General features: G+C 48.2%; 1 protein-coding gene across 2 annotated transcripts in view; it reads left to right on the forward strand.

The window, feature by feature from the left end:
- The window catches only part of Taf8 (TBP-associated factor 8), a 670932-nt gene that overhangs the window by 545701 nt on the left and 104471 nt on the right, over window positions 1-20760 (forward strand). For both annotated transcript variants that reach the window (XM_068355045.1, XM_068355044.1), the window contains one exon: window positions 7804-7958. In XM_068355045.1, the coding sequence (XP_068211146.1) occupies window positions 7804-7958 (155 nt within the window). The remainder of the gene's footprint in view (window positions 1-7803; window positions 7959-20760) is intronic.

Raw genomic sequence — 20760 nt, forward strand, 5'->3', positions numbered from 1 at the left:
AACAGTGTGATAGTAATAATAAGTGAGGTGAGTGTAGGGAGTGGTTTACCTCCCAGTGGGAGAGGTTTTCTCGGCGACGTAAGAAGAAGTCCAGGCGGGATATTTCTCCTTTGAAGGAGAAAAACCCAAGGACTCTTCTTCCGTTGCCCAAACCTCCTCCGAAGCTCCCACTCGATCGGTCTCCTTCGAGAGACCGTCGCTTGGTAGCGTAGACCATGGTTCTGTTTTCCAAGCTCGGGGTTCGAGAGATGGCGTTGCCTCCCCTAGCGAGGCAGCTCCACCTCTTCCCCCTGGGGAGGATTTGTCATTAACAAATCTTTTTCAGCTTTGGTCTTCCTTGGGGCTCGGGGGTTTGCCCTCCAAGGAATCACTTCTTGACTACATCCGATTGGGTGCCGCTGTCAAGCAATCACCGAATTTGGCAGAGGTTGATCCTCTGTCAATTGTTGATGTTGTGGTGTCAGAGGTATCCAATGCGGTATCTCTTAATACCTCTGCCTCTCCACATCCTGCAGTAGCTGAAGGATTAGTTTCTCCCGTTTCTGCTCAACCTATGAGGGAGAAACTAAGTCCAACAGTCTCTCCTGCTGGTGCTTCTCCCCCTCGGGGGAGTTCACTTACAGAGACTCCTCTGCGGAGGACTGCAGAAGGTCAGCTTGCTGATCCAACGACCCCCAGAGGGCACATCCGTCGCAAGCATCGCCTTCCTCTTCGCCAGAGAGGCCTTCCTTCACCTGCGGTGAGGAGGCGCCTCTTTGGTTCATCATCATCGTTGCAATCCGCCGCAGAGGAGCCTCATCAGCGTTCACCGACTGTTCCTGCTATGATCCTGGACCTCTCAGCGGATCGTTCACTATCCCCTTCGGTGGAAGGTCGTCCTTTCAAAGGGCACGCTGACCTTCCACCCGACAGACCTGCTGACCTGCTGTCGCCGTTCCTGAAAGCTGATGCGCTTTACGCGCCCACGAAACCTGACTACCATGTTCTTAAGGCATCGATCCCTATAACGGGGCATCAAGGGTGTACGCGCCATCGCGCACATACGTCCCTTACGCGCCATGATGGGCATGCGCGCAGTGTTCTCCTGCGCGCCAGGCTTTGCCTGAGGTAGCGCACCAGCACTCACCTGCGCTCCACTGCGCGCCAGCAACCTCCTGCACGCCAGCGCTCTCCTACGAGTCAGCGCTCGCCAACGCGCCAGCGCTCTCCTGCGCGTCAGTGCTCTCCTGCGCGCCAGCGCCCACGCACAGCTATCTCTCCTGCGCGCCCGCGATCTTCAGATCTGGGAGCTGTAAGGAAGTCAAAGACTTCGCCTACACACCTGCGCGCCACTGCGCGCCAGCGCTCTCCTACGTGTCAGCGCTCGCCAATGCGCCAGCGCTCTCCTACGTGTCAGCGCTCGCCAATGCGCCAGCGCTCTCCTACGCGTCAGTGCTCCCCTGCGCGCCAGCGCCCACGCACAGCTATCTCTCCTGCGCGGCCACGATCTTCAGATCTGGGAGCTGTAGGGAAGTCAAAGACTTCGCCTACATACCAGCGCTCGCCAACGTGCCGACTGCTGTCTCCAGCACACCATCCCTCGCCATTACGCGCGCGCCCATCCTCTCCTACAGTTACGCGCACCCGCAAGATGCGCGCCCACGCGCACAGGCTCCAACTGCGCGCCCCGCGCGCCAGGGGTATCTCTCCTGCGCGCACGCGCCCTACGACATCTTCTGGGGCGTGCAAACTCTCGCCCACACACCCACGTGTCCAATGACCTGATCCTGCGCGCGCGCAATCAGTCTCCTGCGCACTCTCCTGTGAGTCCACAGTCTCCCGCGCGCACTCCTACGCGCCATCACTCTCCTGCGCGCCCGCGCGTGCACACCCCAGCAGTCTCCCGCGCGCGACCCCAGGTATTCTCCATCGCGCGAGCACCATCCTGCCCCTTCCCGTGCGATCGTCAATACCCTCCCGACGTGAGGCTGCTGGACAACGCACGGCAAGGTCGCCATCGTCGCATTGCCCTCCCCGCAAGCGCAGAACCGCGCGCACTGCGGTGGAAGGGAAACATCCAGAAAGGTCCAGGAACCCTTTTTCTTCTTTCCAGGCGGACCCCCTTATGGAAACTCCTCCCAGGGATCCGTCGATCCCTGTCCCTCCAGAGGGAGTGTCTGACAGCACAGCTGTCAGTCACTAATCAGAGCGGTTACACAGGCTTTCAAGCCTGTTCTCTCTGAGTTGGGTCACAGATCCATGGCTGCGTCTACCCCTCTGAAGAGAAAAAGAGGAGTTTCGGACGCGGTGACTTCTCCAAGAACTAAGTTGTCTCGTAAGCCTTCGAGGCAGGTTCCTTCACCCCCCAAACATTTTCTCCTTCCCTGTCGTACGAGGATTTCCCGTCCTCAGGGGAGTCTTGCGAGGTGAGACATTCCCCCATCGCACCAATGAGGGAAACCCCACCTCGCGTTGGAAAGTCTTCCCAGGTAGGGGCGGAGAAGAACTTGCCTCCGTCTATGTTAGAGTCCTACATCCTTCCCAGGAAGGAGTCGAAGGACTAAAAGACAGTGCCAAAATCCTCGACGAGACTCAGGACGGAGCCAGCTAGTCACTCGGAGAACGTCCGCGAATCTCCCCAAGAAGAGCCTTTGGGGACAGGAGACTTCGCTGCAAGTCCGACATCTGGAGGAGAACTACAAGAGTCAGAGCATGTATTTTGGCAGGTCCTGACTCTTATGAGGGCTCTCTATGGGTTTGCCGACCCAGAGATTCCCCCTCGAGAGGGCAAAGACACGGTCTTGGACCGTGTATTTGGCACTCAAAAACCTTCTAAGGCCAGTGCTGCTCTGGCCTGGTCTCAGGGGGTGAAGAGTACCAGGGACAAGATTGCTGTCCAGCTCTCTGAGTTGGCCTCCTCCAACTGTTCCAGTGCCGGCAACAAGCTTCTGCCACCTCCTCGCGTACAGCAGAGGAGGTACTTCGAGATCTTGGAGGAGCCTTGTTTAGCTCTTCCTCTCCACCATTCTTTGGAAGAGCTTACCAGGGGAGTTCTTTGAGAGACTCTCCAACTGGCAGGTCTCATTCTCGGCAACAGAGATCCTTAACCAGGAGAAGGTTGCGAAGTGTGCTATGCAAGCCACTTCGTGGCTGGATATCTGGTTAGGGACATTAGGTATCCTGAGGACTTCTCCAAAGAACGTACCAGGAAAGCTATGGAGACGTTCCTCCTCTCAGGCACTCGCACGATCGAGTTTCTGGCCCACCAAGTCTCAAACTTGTTTGCGAACACCATCCTGAAACGTCGGGATGCGGTGGCTGAGAGGTTCCAACAGAAGGTCACTAGCACCGTGATAAATAGGCTCGGGCATTCTTTCTTGGAAGGAACGAACCTGTTTCAGCATAAGGATGTGGAACGGGCTGCTGAGAGGTGGAAGAAGTCCCACCAAGACTCCCTCCTGCATAGGGCTTTGCCATCCAAGCCCTATAAGCCTCCAGCACCCCAGCATTCCCGTCCTACCAAGACCAGAAAACCGACGATAGCAGCAAAGACAGTGGTGTCTAAGGCCTTTCCTGTCAAGGACAGGAAAGGCAAAAAGTCCTCCAGAAGAGGTAAGAATCCTAGAGGGAGCAGCCGAGGCCGCAAACGCTAGGATTGGCAGTCCCCCTGCATGTCCACCAGTGGGGGGATGCCTACAAAGTTGCGCAGACAGGTGGCAGCAACTCAGGGCCGATTCCTGGATGATTTCTGTAATCAGTCAGGGATATCGCATCCCGTTCACAACATCTCTACCTCCCCTGACGACGAATCCAGTGTTGTTGAGCTTCCTTGCCATGGGATCAGCAAGGGGGCAAGCCCTTCGGACAGAAGTCCAGACCCTGTTGAAGAAGGGCGCTCTCCAAGAGGTCCTCGACGGGTCCCTAGGCTTCTTCAGTCGACTCTTTCTTGTAAAGAAGGCGTCTGGAGGCTGGAGACCAGTCATCGACCTCTCAGCTCCGAACAAGTTTGTCAAACAAACTCCGTTCAGCATGGAGACCGCAGACACGGTCAGACTAGCAGTGAGACCTCAAGACTTCATGTGTAAACTGGATCTGAATTACGCGTACTTCCAGATCCCAGTCCATCCGTCTTCAAGGAAGTACTTAAGATTCAGCCTAGACAACAAGGAGTACCAGTTCAAGGTGCTGTGTTTCGGTCTCTCCACAGCACCGCAGGTTTTCACCAGAGTGTTCACCCTAATATCTTCGTGGGCACACAGGATTGGCATCCGTCTCCTCTGTTATCTGGACGACTGGCTGATCCTAGCAGACTCAGTGTCATCCCTTCTTCAACACCGGGACAAACTTCTGGGACTTTGCCAGGATCTGGGGATCATGGTAAATCTCAAGAAGTCCTCTCTGCTTCCCACTCAAAGACTGGTATACCTAGGCATGATTATAGACACCAATCTCCACAAAGCCTTCCCATCAGACGACAGGATAGCAAGGCTGAGGAAGGTTGCATGCCCTTTTCTCAGACGAGAAGAACTCCCAGCCCAATCGTGGTTACATCTCCTCGGTCACCTTTCATCTTTGGCTCCTCTAGTTCCCAACGGTTGCCTCAGGATGAGATCCCTCCAGTGGCGACTCAAGTCCCGGTGGAATCAAGGCTACGATTTCCCGGACGTCATGATATCTATGGGACCTGCGGAACGGACGGACCTCCAGTGGTGGGTGACAGACGAGAACCTACGAAGAGGAGTGGATCTTCTCGTCCTCCCCCCGGATTTGATGCTGTTTTTGGACGCCTCAAAGAAAGGGTGGGGGGCCCACGTACTGCACCACACGACCTCAGGCCTGTGGTCAGAATCAGAAAAGTGCCTCTATATAAATCTTCTTGAGATGAAGGCCGTCTTTTTGGCCCTTCAACAGTTCCAACAATACCTGGCGGGTCACTCTGTGGTGGTGATGAGCGACAACACCACAGTAGTGGCTTACATCAACAAACAAGGAGGTACCTTTTCGAAGCAACTATCCCATCTTGCAGTAGAGATACTGAGATGGACCGAAGTCCACTTGACTCCACTAGCGGCACGTTTCATTCCAGGCAAGAGGAATGTGCTCGCCGACAATCTGAGCAGAGCGTCTCAGATAGTGAGTACCGAGTGGTCTTTGTATCATCTAGTAGCCAACAAAGTCCTGACTTTGTGGGGATCTCCGACTGTGGATCTGTTCGCAACAGCTCTGAACTTGAAGCTTCCGCTATACTGCTCCCCAGTCCCGGATCCCGAGGCGCTCTGGCAAGATGCCTTCCAACAACGGTGGGACAACATCGACGTTTACGCCTTTCCCCCGTTCTGTCTGATGAGGAGGGTGCTCAACAAGATCAGAACATTGGTCAATCTTTTGATGACCCTCATAGCTCCGCTATGACATCACGCAGAATGGTTTCCGGACCTTCTGCAACTCCTAACGGAGCTACCGAGAGAGCTCCCTCCATGACACAATCTACTCAGACAACCACATGCCAACATCTTCCACAAAGCCGTAGCTTTGCTACAACTTCATGCCTGGAGACTATCCAGCATCTCCTTGCTGAGAGAGGATTTTCGCAACAAGTTAAGGTCAGGATGTCTGGACATCTGCGAAAGTCATCCGCAGCTGTCTACCAGGCAAAGTGGAAAGTCTTCTGTGGTTGGTGTCGTGGAAGGGGTATCTCTCCACTCGATGCCACTATTCCAACAATAGCGGAGTTCCTCGTTTATTTGCGGGAAGAAATGCGCCTTTCAGTCTCGGCAGTGAAAGGCTATCGCTCAGCCTTAAGTCTAGCCTTCAGGATAAAAGAAATGGACATTTCTTCTTCGCTGGAACTTTCCCTACTCATACGAAGTTATGAACTTACCTGCCCTCAGTCGGAAGTGAGACCACCTCCATGGAACGTGGTTCGAGTTCTCAGGTCTCTTGAGAGACCTCCCTATGAACCATTACGCCAGGCTTCAGATCACCACCTAACTTGGAAGACGGTGTTCCTACTAGCTTTGGCCAAGAGTGTTAACGAACTTCATGTTCTCTCGTATGACATCGCCCATTCAAGGGGATGGGGGAAGGTAACGTTCAGATTCGTCCCTGAGTTTATTGCTAAGACTCAGAATCCGGGAGTAGCGGACCCTTGGTTCGACTCCTTCCGGATTTCTAATCTCCGTTCTGTAACAGATGACCCAGACCATCTCCTACTGTGCCCAGTAAGGAGTTTGAGGCTATATCTTAAAAGAACGGCTGCAGTCCGTCCTCATGTGCCAGCGTTATTTGTTAGCACAGGGAGGACTAAGAGGAGGGTCACCAAGAACACCATCCCGGCATGGATTTGTAGGGTGATTCATCTGTCCCTGAATCCAGACCCTCCTCCGTCATGTCGCCCTAGAGCACATGATGTTGGGTGTAGCTACGTCTCTGGCCTTCAAAAAGAATTTTTCAGTGACGCAGGTCCTTCAAGCTTGGGTGTGGAAGCGTCAGACAACCTTCACAGCCCACTACCTGCAAGACGTGACCCACAGGAGGCTCGATATGTTCTCTATCGGCCCTGTGGTGGCTGCACAACAGTTGGTTTAAAACCTCAAGTTCCTTATTGGACAAGTAGCAGAAGGTTGAGGGCATTTTTACCTAATTTTAGTCTGCATGAATGAAAAGGTTTGTCTGGCCCTTATTCTTTTCTTCATCATCCCCTCTCTTGGGGAAAGCAGCATCCTTGGTTCTCTGCATAGCTGACCTCAAACCACTGCAGGTAAACCATGTTTCCTTGTGTTCCTAGTATTAAGTTAATACTGTCACGTCCCCATACCCTGACGAAGTGGTATTGGGAGAGTCCTAGTCTAAAGTTTCCATCTAAAGAACTTCGGATCAACTTCCTTGGATGAGTCACACTTCGTTATACCTTCACACACAGCTTGCGTAGGTTGCAGTCCTTGCGTAGCAAGGTTCTAGCGAGGTGCAGGGACTCCTTATTTCTTGGGTGCTGACACTCAAATAACGAGCCCCCGGGCAAAGCCAAAAAGCCAGTACTGGCTGGGACGTCCACCCTTCCTAATGGGTAAGTCACCCCTATTAAATAGCGTGGTTTGTATGTCAGTTACGGAACAAATGACAAATTCGTAGATAATTTGTATTTTTCCTAACTATACAAACCTTAGCTATTTAATCAAACTTGCCCGCCAGCCCTATCCCCCTTGAAGTCCTACATCCAAGCAAAGTGATCTCAAGCACAGGTGTGTGTGAGGGGGGGGGGTAACAAGCTACCCTCCCCTACCCCCGTTAACTAGCGGTGGGGGTAGTTAACCCTCGTTAAATTTTAATGGCTCGTCATTTCAGCTACGCCGAAAGTAATACCCCTATTAAATAGCTAAGGTTTGTATAGTTAGGAAAAATACAAATTATCTATGAATTTGTCATATTTATTAATTATTTGTATTATAAAGCAATTCAGATCCTGTCAAAGTCAGGAGAATTTTAACGACTCCAACGACTCGAAATTGCTTCGACTCCTCGACTCAGACTCAAGACTCCACAGCCCTGGTACTCAGTGACTCCACAGCCCTGGTACTCAGTGTGCTGTGGGGTGGGGGTTTACCCACTACCTGTTAGTAACTACTGACATCTCCTTATAAAGCAGAACAGCCAAAATTCCAGCCACTTTGAAAACATACTCCTATTAAAGGACTCAGGTTTGTAAAGTTAAGAAAAATTAGCTTTGAATTTTGTGATATATTTCAGTTAATTTTTTGTAATTGGCCTTTATAAAGGTTACAGTCAAATTTTAAACATTAATACCATTTTCTATTACAATTTTAGGCCTACAAAAATCGACAGAACAGAGTTGTCATATCCGCTCCAACACAGCAAGTTGATTTAAAGCAGCATAATGTTTTGCAAGTGGGAGATAAAAAACCACATTCTGCACATATTCCCGACCATCTCCCTCCTTTTCCAGATACACACACTTACTGGTAAATGTATAGCTATCTTTCTTCTAGATGTTAGATGTTTCTACAAGACTAACCTTTTTTATATGTATACTGTATTTGTATGTATAGTGTGTTTTAGATTCGGGTAATAAGATAATAAGTTGTCATTCTTTTAGCCTTTACTAGTTTGGAGAATGTTGAATTCATATATTTTGTACAATATTTTATTTATTGAAGTCTTCTTCATTTGTTTACTTCATATCACAATTGGTTCCTTCACATGTATAAACTTTTGTTTTGTAAAGGAAGTAGGTTTTAAGCATAGCTGAAACTGGACTGTTAAGATTATAACAATGCGATGAGTGTCCCTTCTCTAGCACAACGATTAGCCACATTGTTTTGAGCTGCTGGAAAGTACAGATGTCCTCATCCAGATTATTTTTGTTTTTGTGTTTTAGATAAAGGTTTCGGCAAAGCGTCATGATAGAGGGATGTTAAGGAAGGTAAAGGTTTTGCAGTCATGTAGTTTCCTGGTAACTGCAGCTACTTGACATTTGTCTATATGACCATGTGTTTCCTTTTCATTTCTGTAGACAGCTTTACTGTTTGCTGTCTCTTCCCACACTTGTATGGCCTTATCACAGCAATGAATTCTGAGTGCTGTCTTACTGTCAAAGGAAACCACTGCCGTGTGTGAAGGGAAAGAGCACTGCCCTTACCCTTCCCTTCAGTGTCTTCCTGATTCCAGGATTGGCACTAATGTCATATCATCTGAACTGTATTGTTGCCTCCTTTTAGAGTTTCTATCTTTCCCTGGGAGAGTGTCATCATTGGCCTGCGTGTCCTCTGAAGGCAAACTTCAAGTTCCTCCTTTTTTCATAGCCTCATCTTCATTAAGCCTTCGCTGCCACTTCGAGGAGCAGGATGTTTAGAAGACGTCAACAAAGAAGTCCAGGAGGCTAATTGATAGGAGTGGTACTGCATCACCCCTACCATTTTACTCCTCTTAGGAGAGAGTGGTGTACTGTACTAGAACCTACTTATTAGCAGGTCTGAGTCCTCAATGCATTAGTGGTCAGGATGAAAGAGGCTCGCCCTTTTTACATTGTCTCTCTAGGGAAGAGAAAGGAATATATGAGCATAGAATTTTCCCTTTACAGGAAGAAACATCAGAACGTACTCCTCCTGCTTCGTTGGCCTGAATGCACTCTCCATTCTAGCATCTGTGAATCCATATGCACGGGGAACCATGTGCATCAAGAACTGGGCCTTGAGGCCCAAGGTCCCAAATTCTCAGTAGGGCGTTCTTGTTTTGGTAACAGCCTCACCAAGACAGGAGGAGGCAGTCTCCCTTCTAGGCTGTCTCAAGCCCCCTACTAGGGATGGTACCTAACATCTTAACCCACTTCGAACTCCTATGGGTGCAGGCTCAGGAGTAGAAGACTCATTGGATGACAGTTCTTATAACTCACTTGATCTACTGCCTATGCCAGCCAGTCTTAAGATCACTTCCTTGGAACAGAAGGAGTCGGATCATGTCTTTACACAGGTTTTACCTTACATAAGGAAGATTAACTCCTTATGTGACCCTGCCTACGTTCCCCCTGAGGAAGAAAATACTGTCCTAGCCTTGCTTTGGTCTAGGGGTGATCAAAGGGGCCAAGAATAGGACTTTTACCCAGGTGGCAGGCATATCTCAATACCTCAGGACGGGGAGCTCGTTTCGTTTGCTTCCTCCACCATATATACGACAGAGGAAGTATTATGAGATAATAGACGGTGGTCTATCTCCTCTGCTATTGAACCCAGTAATATTGGCGTTAACTCAGAATACCACTCTTAAGAAACTGGCAGCCTTCCTGGTGACTTTCTCTGCGGAAGATGCCACAAACATGAAGCGGGTTGCAAAGTGCTCTTTGCAAACTGCTTTGTGGTTGGACTACTGGCTTGGCTCAGTTGACTCTCTCTCTCATAATGGAGATTTCTCCACTGAACAAAAAAGGGAGGCAATGTCAACCATTTTGCTTTCCGGCGCCAGGACAATGGAGTTTCTAACTCACAACACTGTCAACCAGTAGTCTAACTGAGTCTTGAAATGGCATAACTCCATCATTTCAAGAAGCAAACCCCCAAGTAGCCCTTTCAGATGAAAGGACCACAGGGCTAAGGAGGCAGACGTGATCGTTCCTGCTAGGGGACCATTCCTCATACATGTCCGCTGGTGGGAGGATGCCTACAAAGCAGATGGCTGAAGTCCAGACCATGCTAGATAAAGATGCTCTCCAGGAGGTCTTTGATGGGTCTCCAGGCTTTTCAGTTGACTGGAGACCTGTTATCGATCTCTCTGACCTAAACGAGTTTGTTCTAGATGGAGATGGCAGAAATGGTCAGACAGGCCGTCAGACCAAAGACCATCATGATAACACAGGATCTCAAGGATGCATACTTCCAGATCCCAATCTATCCATCTTCAAGGAAGTACCCAAGATTCATCCTGAATGAAAGAACATACCATTTCAAGGGGCTTTGCTTCACCTTGTCCACAACCCCCCAGATATTCACAAGGGTTTTCTCCATAGTTTTGATCCTGGCTTACAAGAACAGCATTCGTTTATTACGTTATCTAGACGATTGGCCGATTCTAGCAGGCTATGGAGACACTCTACATCAAGACAGACTACTCGAGTTTTGCTATGATCTGGGGATCGTAATAAATTGAGAGAAGTCCTCTTTGCAACCATCTCAGAAACTTGTATACCTTGGGATGTTAATAGTCACCCAGCTAGGCAAAGTCTTGTTGTCTTAAAGTAGAATGGATAGACTGGAAGGGTCAGCACAACCCATTTTAAACATCTGACTTACCTGGTAGTTATATATACTGTATAGCTTAGTCCCTGACCACAGCAGAAACTTCAAAACTCGCGGAAATCGCTGATTGGGTACCAGGTGTACCACCAGTGTGCCCTCTACCCAGGTACCTGGAACCATTCCAGTCATTCCTCAGATCTTCCCTGCTGCCTCATCGGTGACATCGATGAAATTTTGCTTGCTTTGGCCTGTGTTCTTTGCAGTTAATTTGGTGAAGTACACGTTGGCGTTGGCTGTCGCTCGTTTGGTTTTGTTTTATTTTGACTGAGAGTGAGTGGTTGGAATATGATCGCTATGTTCGTAAGCTTGAAAGGGATAGGATCAGGAGTTTTTCCCTCTACTGTAAAAACTAACGAACCAACTCTTAAAGACATGATGGTGGATGGAAATCATTCCGCCAGCACTATGACGTCACAAATCATGTGACGTAAACTACGAAGAATGACTTGCAAAATTCATTTCTTTTTCTTGCAAGGAAGGAAAAGAAAATAGTAAGTTACAAAGCAAAGTATTTAATTTTTATAATGTAAAAGGAATAAATTATTTTTAAGAAAATATTTGTCCTATTAGTATATTTTCTTTGGATAATCATCGATCTATTTTCAGAGATTAAATAAAACTAGCGTACAGTTAAATTTACGCTACGTAGTACTCATGACAATCAATACAGTCCCACAAATTACTTTGTATTATTATTCATTTTTTCGATATTGGGAATACTAATATTAATCATATAGCCTATTGCATTTTCATTCAAGCCCTTGGCGAAAGAGTAGAATCTCTCGCAGTGGGCAGGTCTAAATTATGGTCTGATGTGAAAGAGTTAAAAAGTGCAAGTTTCAGTGCTAAAATCAGTGCATGGGAGGGTGCGGCTGCTCGAACCTGTCGTTCTCCTAGCCCTGGACCCCTTCCAAGCTCCCCAACCCCTGAGAGAAGGAATGTCGACAGGCGAAGGGAGGCGAGAGGCGGTAGCCCCCGAGCAGTCATCCCCTTGAGCGTACCTGTTGACACTTCCCATAACACTTGCCCTCGCCATGGGAAAGGCAAGGTAAAAGTGTTATCTTCGCCGTCGGATGACGCAGCTCACAGATGGGGCTGGCGTCTTACGTATTTCCCTTCCTGCTAGACAAGAAGAGAGTTGCTCGTCATGACGCCGAGCGTTTAGATTTTAAACGCCGTGACACCAAGCGTCAGAAAGGACGCCGAGCATCAAGGAGTTGGACTACATCACGCCAAGCGTCGAGTAGTTGGAAGTCATGACATATAACGCCGAGCGTCAGAGCATTGGACGTCAAGCTATTAACGCTGCTGTAAGAGTTAGACTTCCGTACGGGGATATTGTCTATATTATTAGTAGACAATATCTAAGGGGTTTTGACGACCCTTCGGTCCGGAGTCAATTCTTTTCTCTCATACTGTCCCCTCATTTCTCTCATCCCACTATATTTTCTGTCCAATCCCTTATCAAACTTTACTTCTCGCTATCTCTTCCCCTGCCAACTCGCCATGGGCCAGCGCGGCAGGGTATGGCCCACAATCTCCCCAAATGAGTTACAACCACAGACAAAATTCGGCCGTTCCTGTTGGGTCAGCGGATTTAAATCAAGGCCCAACCACACAGTCTGATTTGGATAGGGACTGTGTGCTGTATAAGCGACTATCCAACCCTAAAACAGTGCTTAACATTGCTACGTACAATGTAAGAACCCTCTCTGAAGAGATACACCTGAGTAGCCTGGAAACAGAGATTATGAACATCAATTGGGATATTATCGGAATCTCCGAGATGAGAAGACCAGGTGAAAAAATCCAAATGCTTAAAAGTGGACACTTGCTTTACAACAGTGGCAAGGAAAGCAAACAAAATGGTGTTGGATTTCTCATAAACAAAAACTTACACAGCAACATTGAGAAGTTCACAGCCACATCAGACAGAGTTGCTAGTGTCACTCTTAGAATTTCAAAGCGGTACAGACTAACTATCGTACAGGTATATGCTCCCACATCATTTTCATCCCAAGAGGAACTGGATAACTTTTATGATGACCTATATACCACTCTAAATAACAACAAAGCCCATTACAACTTCATAATGGGGTATTTCAATGCTAAAATTGGAAAAGGGAATGAGGATTGCGTTGGCAAATTTGGATATGGGGAGAGAAATGAAAGGGGAGATGACTTGATAAATTTTGCTGTAGCACATAACTTCAAGATCATGAACACATTCTTTCAAAAGAGTGAAAACAAGAGATGGACATGGCCAAGCCCAAACTATGAAACACGTAATGAAATAGACTACATACTGGTAGACAAACATAATATAGTTAAAAATGTTGATGTCCTGAACCAAGTCAATGTAGGCAGTGATCACAGGATGATAAGATGCAAAGTCCAAATCAACACCAAACAAGAAAGGCAAAAACTATTCTTCTTAAGACCAGAACATATCGAAGTACCTGAAGCTCTCAAATCTACATTTCAGATAGAGTTAAAAAACCGCTACGAGATTCTTGGAAATTTAGAAGACCAAAACAGTAATGAAACTGATCTTGAAAACTTGAATAATAACATCATTATCCCCCTGAAAGAAGTAGAAAGGAAGTTCCAGGACACAAAACCCTCTAACAACAGCAAATTCTCGGAAGACACAAAGAACCTCATGAAAAAACGGAGAAATCTCAAGCCCCCATCAACAGTGAGGGAGAAAAATGAAGCAGCAGAACTAAACAAAACTATACAGAAAAAGCAACGAGAAGACCTTCGCAATAGAACGACAAAAATAATTGAAGATGTCATCAAACAAGGCAGAGGGTTTAAAACAGCAATAAGAAAACTCGGCCAAGGGAAGCTGCAATTGACTGGGGTGCTAGAAGAAGACGGATCCCTTACAACCAACCGTGATGGAATAGCTAAGCGAGCAAGAGAGTACTACCAAAAGCTTTACTCCTCAGAAAAACCTCGTTACCATCTTCGTGAAAGAGCAAATCAACACCCATCTCATCACTTTCCAGAGATCACAGCAGGCGAGGTGCGACTAGCTGTCAAGCAAATGAAGAAGGGGAAAGCACCGGGACTAGATAACATCACGTTAGACCTAATAGCAAATGCTGATGAGCCAATCTAGGTCAGACTGGCGCAACTATTCAATGAATGTCTGAAGAAGAGCAAAATGCCAGAAGAGTGGAATAAAGCTATCCTCATTCTACTCTACAAAAAAGGCGACCCCAGGGACATGAACAACCAACGGCCAATCAGCCTCCTTAATGTTATTTATAAAATTTTCACCAAAGTTATTACCAACCGAATTGTAGGAAAGCTTGATGAAAATCAGCCAAGGGAACAAGCGGGCTTTAGAAGAGGCTACTCCACAATTGACCATCTACAAACAGTAAACCAAATCATTGAGAAAACAAATGAATATAAGATACCACTAGTAGTAGCACTTGTAGACTACACCAAAGCATTTGACACTGTTAAAACTGAGGAGGTCATGCCAGCACTGGAAGAACAGGGAGTTGACTCAGTTTACATTAATGTACTCTGTCACATCTATGACCATGCAACATCATTTATTCGCCTCCACAAGGACTCTGAACCATTCCAACTCAAGAGAGGTGTCAGACAAGGTGACACTAGCTCACCCAAACTGTTTACTGCCTGCCTGGAGAGAGCTTTCCAACAACTCAACTGGCAAGAAAAAGGAATAAAAATAGATGGAGAATATCTAAGTCACCTAAGATTTGCTGATGACATCATTATCATTGCTCACACCAAAGAAGAGCTTCAACATATGCTCACCGAGCTAAATGAAGCAAGCAAATCAATTGGCCTCCACATGAACTTCCAAAAGACCAAAGTCATGAGCAATAAATATACTGAAAATGAAGATGACATACTTGAAATTGAAAACCAACAAATTGAGGAAGTGGACCACTACATCTACCTAGGACAACGAATCTCTCTACATGATGCCTGTAAAGAGAGCGAAATAAAAAGAAGAATAACCCTCGGTTGGCAAGCGTTTGGAAGAGCCAGTACAGTGTTAAAAAATAAGAAGATTCCTATCATCTTGAAAAGGAAAGTCTATGATCAGTGTATCCTCCCCACTGTCACCTATGGGGCCGAAACGTGGAATCTAAGAAAAAAGCTTTCCCTTAAATTACGAACAATGCAGAGGGCACATGAGAGAATTATGCTAAATTTAACATGGAAGGATAGAAAAACAGCTAAATGGATACGTCAAAAAACTAAAGTAATGGATATCCTTGAAACCATTAGCAAGCTCAAATGGAACTGGGCGGGGCACATTGCCAGGATGACAGACAACCGATGGACATCACGAACAACCTTCTGGACACCCCGAGGAAGACAAAAAACCCGCTGGCGAGATGACTTAGACCAACATAAGCAACAGTGGCACAGAATAGCTTGCGATAGAAGTCTGTGGAGGAACCTGGGAAAGGCCTACATCCAACAAAGGACTTTTGAAGGCTGAAATGATGATGAAGAGTTAGACACGATGTTTGACACTGAGCGTCGAGTAGAGGAACAGCTTACCAAGCGTCGGGAACGCATGACGCCGATCGGGACGCCGAGCGTAAGAGCCCCGGAAGTCATGAAACCGAGCGTCGAGATCGCGAACGTCAGAGTTCCGAGCATCTAGATCGCGAATGTCAGTTCTGAGCGTCAAGCGTCAGAACAACGTGACGCCAGGCGTCATGATATCGCTGAGCGTAAGAGCCTCGGAAGTCATGAAACCGAGCGTCGAGATCGCGAACGTCATAGTTCCGAGCGTCAAGATCGCGAACATCATAGTTCCGAGCGTCAAGATCCCGAACAACATGACACCAGGCGTCATGATATCGGACTCCTAGACGCCAGAAGTCAGGATATTAAGGAGTTGACTCCTAGGAAACAAGACGTCTCTACCTTGATTATAGACGTGTCGGCTTCCAGATCTAGCGTTTGGTACGAGACTGGAGAAGTTCTCGGCTTGGGAGTTCCTGCCTCTGCCCAAGGAGACTTTTCGAGTCTGGTGGACGCTCCTCGTCGGACAACCATTAGAAGAACCAAAGTGCTATGGTCAACGTCAGAGCTTGATCATCTTCTCAAAGGCGTCTTCAGAGCTTTCGAGGTGTTCATTTTCCTTGACTGGACTCTGGGAGCCTTGGGAAATAAAGTTTATGCTTTGAAGGATGTGGACATTGAAAGCCTCATCCACATTGTCTTGCATGGACAAAGCCTTAACCCTTTTACCCCCGGGGTATTTGGAAATTTCCAACCCTTAACCCCCAGGGGGTTATTTTTTTCCCAGCACATTTTGCAGTATATTGTCTTTACATTGCTCTAACAGCCTTAATTTTTGTCATAGAAAGGTCAGGTTTGGCTCATTCTCTTGGAAAATGCCTGAATTTTAAATATTTAACTTAGCCGGTGAATATATAGCTGCAACTCTGTTGCTCGACAGACAAAAAACTGTACAAAAAAAACTCGCCAGCGATCGCTATACAGGTTGCGGGTGTGCCCATCAGCGCCAACTGTCGGCCAGATACCAAACTCCATGTAAACAAAGACTCAATTTTCTCTCTGTCGATGTGTCGACAAGACGTACTTTACTCGCTGTTGAAACCTGGAGTTTTTCCCATCATCTTTGGTGAAGTACTATATTCTGGTTTTGAGCTTTCGCTGTGCAGGGTTTTTCTTCAAATAAATCCTTGAACTCTTTTTTGTAACGGATTCATTGTTGATGACTTAGATCGTTTTTTGGAATTTTCCCTTGACCAATTCAAAATGGCTGACCTTTCACAAGTTCCCAAGTTTAGAAAATGCAATGCTAGGGACTGTTCTAGGCGTCTTCCGAAGGCTTCTCTCGACCCTCACACTGTTTGTTCCAATTGTCGGGGTAAAACCTGTCAATTGGAAGATCGGTGTGAGGAATGCGTGGGCCTTTCGGAATTCGATTTTATCGAATTTGAAAAGTACACACGCAGGCTAGAGAGAGATAGAATTAGGAGAAGTTCTTCTAGGTCGATTGATGTTTCCTCTCCTCATGCCCCACAACCTATTCCTTCCCCTGTAGTGGTTGTTCCTAACCCCCCTCCTAGCACTCAGGAACCATCGATGGCTGACATGATGCGTGCTATCCATGCCCTGGGGGAGAGAGTTGAGTCCCTTGCAAGTGACCGCAATCAACTCATGGCGGATGTTAAGGAGCTAAAGTGCCAAAGTGCCGCGGGAAGTGATAAAGTGCCAAGTGAAAGTGTTGTGAACAGTGTTGCGCTTGAGGGTTCGTCTGTTCGTGCCTGTTGTCCTCCTAGTCCGGGACCTCTTGCAAGCTCCCAAGTCCAGGGGAGAAGCAATGTCGCACGACGCATGGGTTCGAGAGGCTTTGATCAGCGAACAGACGTTCCCTCCATGGTATCAGGCGTATCTCCCCAAGATCGCCCCTACCTACGTAAGACGAGAGAGCCCGTTTTTACCTCGTCGTCTGAAGGTGTTTCTCGTAAGAAACTTTGGACCAAGGTCTCAAGACCTTTAAAGCGTAAATCGGTCCCTTCAGGACAAGTCTAACGTCCCGGTTGTAGCCACTGGGTCAGTTCGGACTCGTTGCCGTCATCTGATGACTGCTCACCGCCTAAGAGAGGCAAAGCGGTACCGCTTCAGTCGCTAACCCCGTCTGTCGCCGCACCTGCTCCCGTAGACCCTAAATGGGCTTTGCTGCAAGACATGCAGTCCAAACTTACGTCTTTGATGCAGGACTTTCATGCGGAGAAGGTTGCTACCGTACCTTCTGGCCAACAACCTTCCAAGCGATCGGTTGTGCGTCCTGTTGACGCTGAGGTAACCTTCTCGCGTCTACCAGTTGAGGTGGTTCCTCCACCGATGCGATCCAGTGTGGGTTGCCAGCCGCACGTTGACGTTAAGCGACGCTCGGAGGTGGTTGTTGACGTTCAGGACGTTCAACAACCATCAGAGGTGACTTGTTTTGACGCGGTGCGTCAACCTCCGCAACCCGGTGTGGTTTCCACTGCTCAACCCAGACGGTCTAGACAGTCTCGGGTGGACGCTGTGCGTCCTCGCGCTCCCATGGTTGTTGACAGTTCACAGACTGTGCAGCAGTTCCATGACGTTGCGTCCGGCTCCGTCACGCATGCACCAGTGCGACCGGACTCAGCGAACCAGACGTTGCCCACTCCGTTGCCGTTTCCTCATCAGTTTTCGGATGAGGAACTTTCTGATGAGGATGTTGCTGAACAACAAGACGATCAACAGTCAGAACTGGACGAGCCCAAGTCAACTCAACCATCTTCGGACTTTAGAAAAGTCTTGGCTGTTTTCAAAGAGTTGTTTCCTGACCAGTTTATTTCTGTGGCTCCTCGTTCTCCGCCGTCAGAGTTTGTATTAGGCATGCCTTCTACCGCACCTGCCTTTACTAGACTCGTCCTCTCACGCTCATCCAAGAGAGCTTTGCGGCTGATAGGAGACTGGTTAGAGTCCAAGAAGAGTTTAGGGAAGACAGCATTTGCCTTTCCCCCATCTAAACTCTCTTCTAGATCGAGCGTCTGGTATGCCACGGGAGAAGTTCTCGGCTTGGGAGTTCCTGCCTCTGCCCAGGGCGACTTCTCAAGTCTTGTAGACTCTCCCCGCCGCCTTGCCATGAGACGCTCGAAGATTTGTTGGTCACCATCGGACCTGGACCACCTTATGAAAGGGATCTTTAGGGCTTTTGAAGTCTTTAACTTTTTAGACTGGTGCTTAGGAGCCCTGAGCAGGAAAATCTCTTCGACAGATAAAGATATTTCTTTGCTCATTATGTCCTGCATGGACAAGGCCGTCCGTGATGGGTCCAATGAGCTAGCTGCCTCATTCACGTCCGGAGTCCTGAAAAAGCGAGAGTCTCTCTGCTCGTTCCTGTCTGCTGGAGTTACACCATGCCAGAGATCTGAACTTCTCTTTGCTCCCCTTTCCAAGTGCCTGTTTCCAGAAGTCTTGGTAAAGGAAATTGCTGCTTCGTTAGTTCAGAAGGACACTCACGATCTGGTTGCGTCCTCAGCTCGCAAAGCTCCCCCTTTGCCTTCATCTTCCGCTAGACCGAGGATAGACACTCCAGCGTCTCGCTTTATTCCGCCCTTTCGTGGCAGAGCCTCCAGCAGAGGAGGTGCTCGTGCCGAAGGGAAGCGAGGGAAGAGGAAAGGATCCAAGTCCTCTAAGGGCAGAGTCTGACTGCCCGCAACTTCAGACAGCAGTGGGAGCCAGACTCAAGAACTTCTGGCAAGCCTGGGAGAGGAGAGGCGCAGATTCACAATCTGTAAAGTTACTCAGAGAGGGGTACAAAATCCCTTTTGTACGCAAACCCCCTCTAGCAACGTCTCCCATCGATCTCTCTCCCAGGTACAGAGAGGAAGAAAAGAGACAAGCCCTGAAACTGGAAGTGTCTCTTTTGCTAGAGAAGGGAGCGGTGGTCAAAGTCTCGGACCTTCAATCACCGGGATTTTACAACCGTCTCTTCCTAGTTTCAAAGAAGACAGGAGGGTGGAGACCGGTGCTAGACGTCAGTGTTCTGAATGTCTTTGTCACAAAGACGAAGTTCTCCATGGAGACCACAAAGTCAGTCTTAGCAGCGGTCAGAAGGGAAGACTGGATGGTCTCGCTAGACCTAAGGGACGCCTACTTCCACGTCCCCATTCACTCAGACTCCCAACCTTTTCTGAGATTCGTTTTCGAAAATGTGGTCTACCAGTTTCGGGCCCTGTGCTTTGGCCTAAGCACAGCTCCTCTCGTGTTTACGAGGCTGATGAGGAATGTGGCCAAATTCCTCCACTTATCGGACATCCGAGCCTCCCTTTATTTGGACGACTGGCTTCTCAGAGCCTCTTCCAGTCGTCGCTGTCTGAAGGATCTCAAGTGGACTCTAGATCTGACCAAGGAATTGGGACTCCTAGTCAATTTGGAAAAGTCGCAGCTGGTCCCATCCCAAACTATTGTGTATTTAGGGATGGAGATTCACAGTCTAGCTTTTCGGGCTTTTCCGTCGGCCCCCAGAATAGATCAAGCCCTGTTATTCATCCAGAACATGCTGAAGAAGGAACGCTGCTCAGTCAGGCTGTGGATGAGTCTGGTAGGGACGCTGTCATCCCTGGAACAATTTGTGTCACTAGGAAGACTACACCTCCGTCCTCTTCAATACCATCTAGCTTTTCACTGGAAAAAGGACAAGACGCTAGAAGCGGTCTCGATCCCGATTTCCGAAAAGATAAAGTCTTGTCTGACTTGGTGGAAGGACAATATCAACCTAAGAGAGGGTCTTCCCCTGGCTGTTCAGACTCCCAACCACGTTCTCTTCTCGGACGCATCGGACTTGGGCTGGGGCGCGACACTGGACGGTCGGGAATGCTCAGGACTGTGGAACTCGAGTCAGAGGAGCATGCATATCAACTGCAAGGAGCTGTTGGCAGTACATCTGGCCTTGAAAAGCTTCAAGTCTCTCCTTCGAGGCAAAGTGGTGGAAGTAAACTCAGACAACACCACGGCCTTGGCGTACATCTCCAAACAAGGAGGTACCCACTCACTGACGTTGTACGAGATCGCAAGGGACCTGCTCATCTGGTCAAAAGGTCAAGACATCTCCCTAGTAACGAGGTTCATCCAAGGCAACTTGAATGTCATAGCAGATTGTCTCAGTCGGAAAGGGCAAGTAATTCCAACAGAATGGACCCTCCACAAGGATGTGTGCAAGAGACTTTGGGCCACTTGGGGCCAACCAACCATAGATCTCTTTGCAACCTCGCTGACCAAGAGGCTTCCAATCTATTGCTCCCCAGTCCCGGACCCAGCAGCAATACATATAGATGCCTTCCTCCTAGATTGGTCACATCTGGATCTCTACGCATTCCCACCGTTCAAGATTGTCAACAAGGTACTGCAGAAGTTCGCCTCTCACGAAGGGACAAGGTTGACGTTAGTTGCTCCCCTC

This window comes from Palaemon carinicauda, chromosome 31 (assembly GCF_036898095.1).
Source record: "Palaemon carinicauda isolate YSFRI2023 chromosome 31, ASM3689809v2, whole genome shotgun sequence".
NCBI lineage: Eukaryota > Metazoa > Arthropoda > Malacostraca > Decapoda > Palaemonidae > Palaemon > Palaemon carinicauda.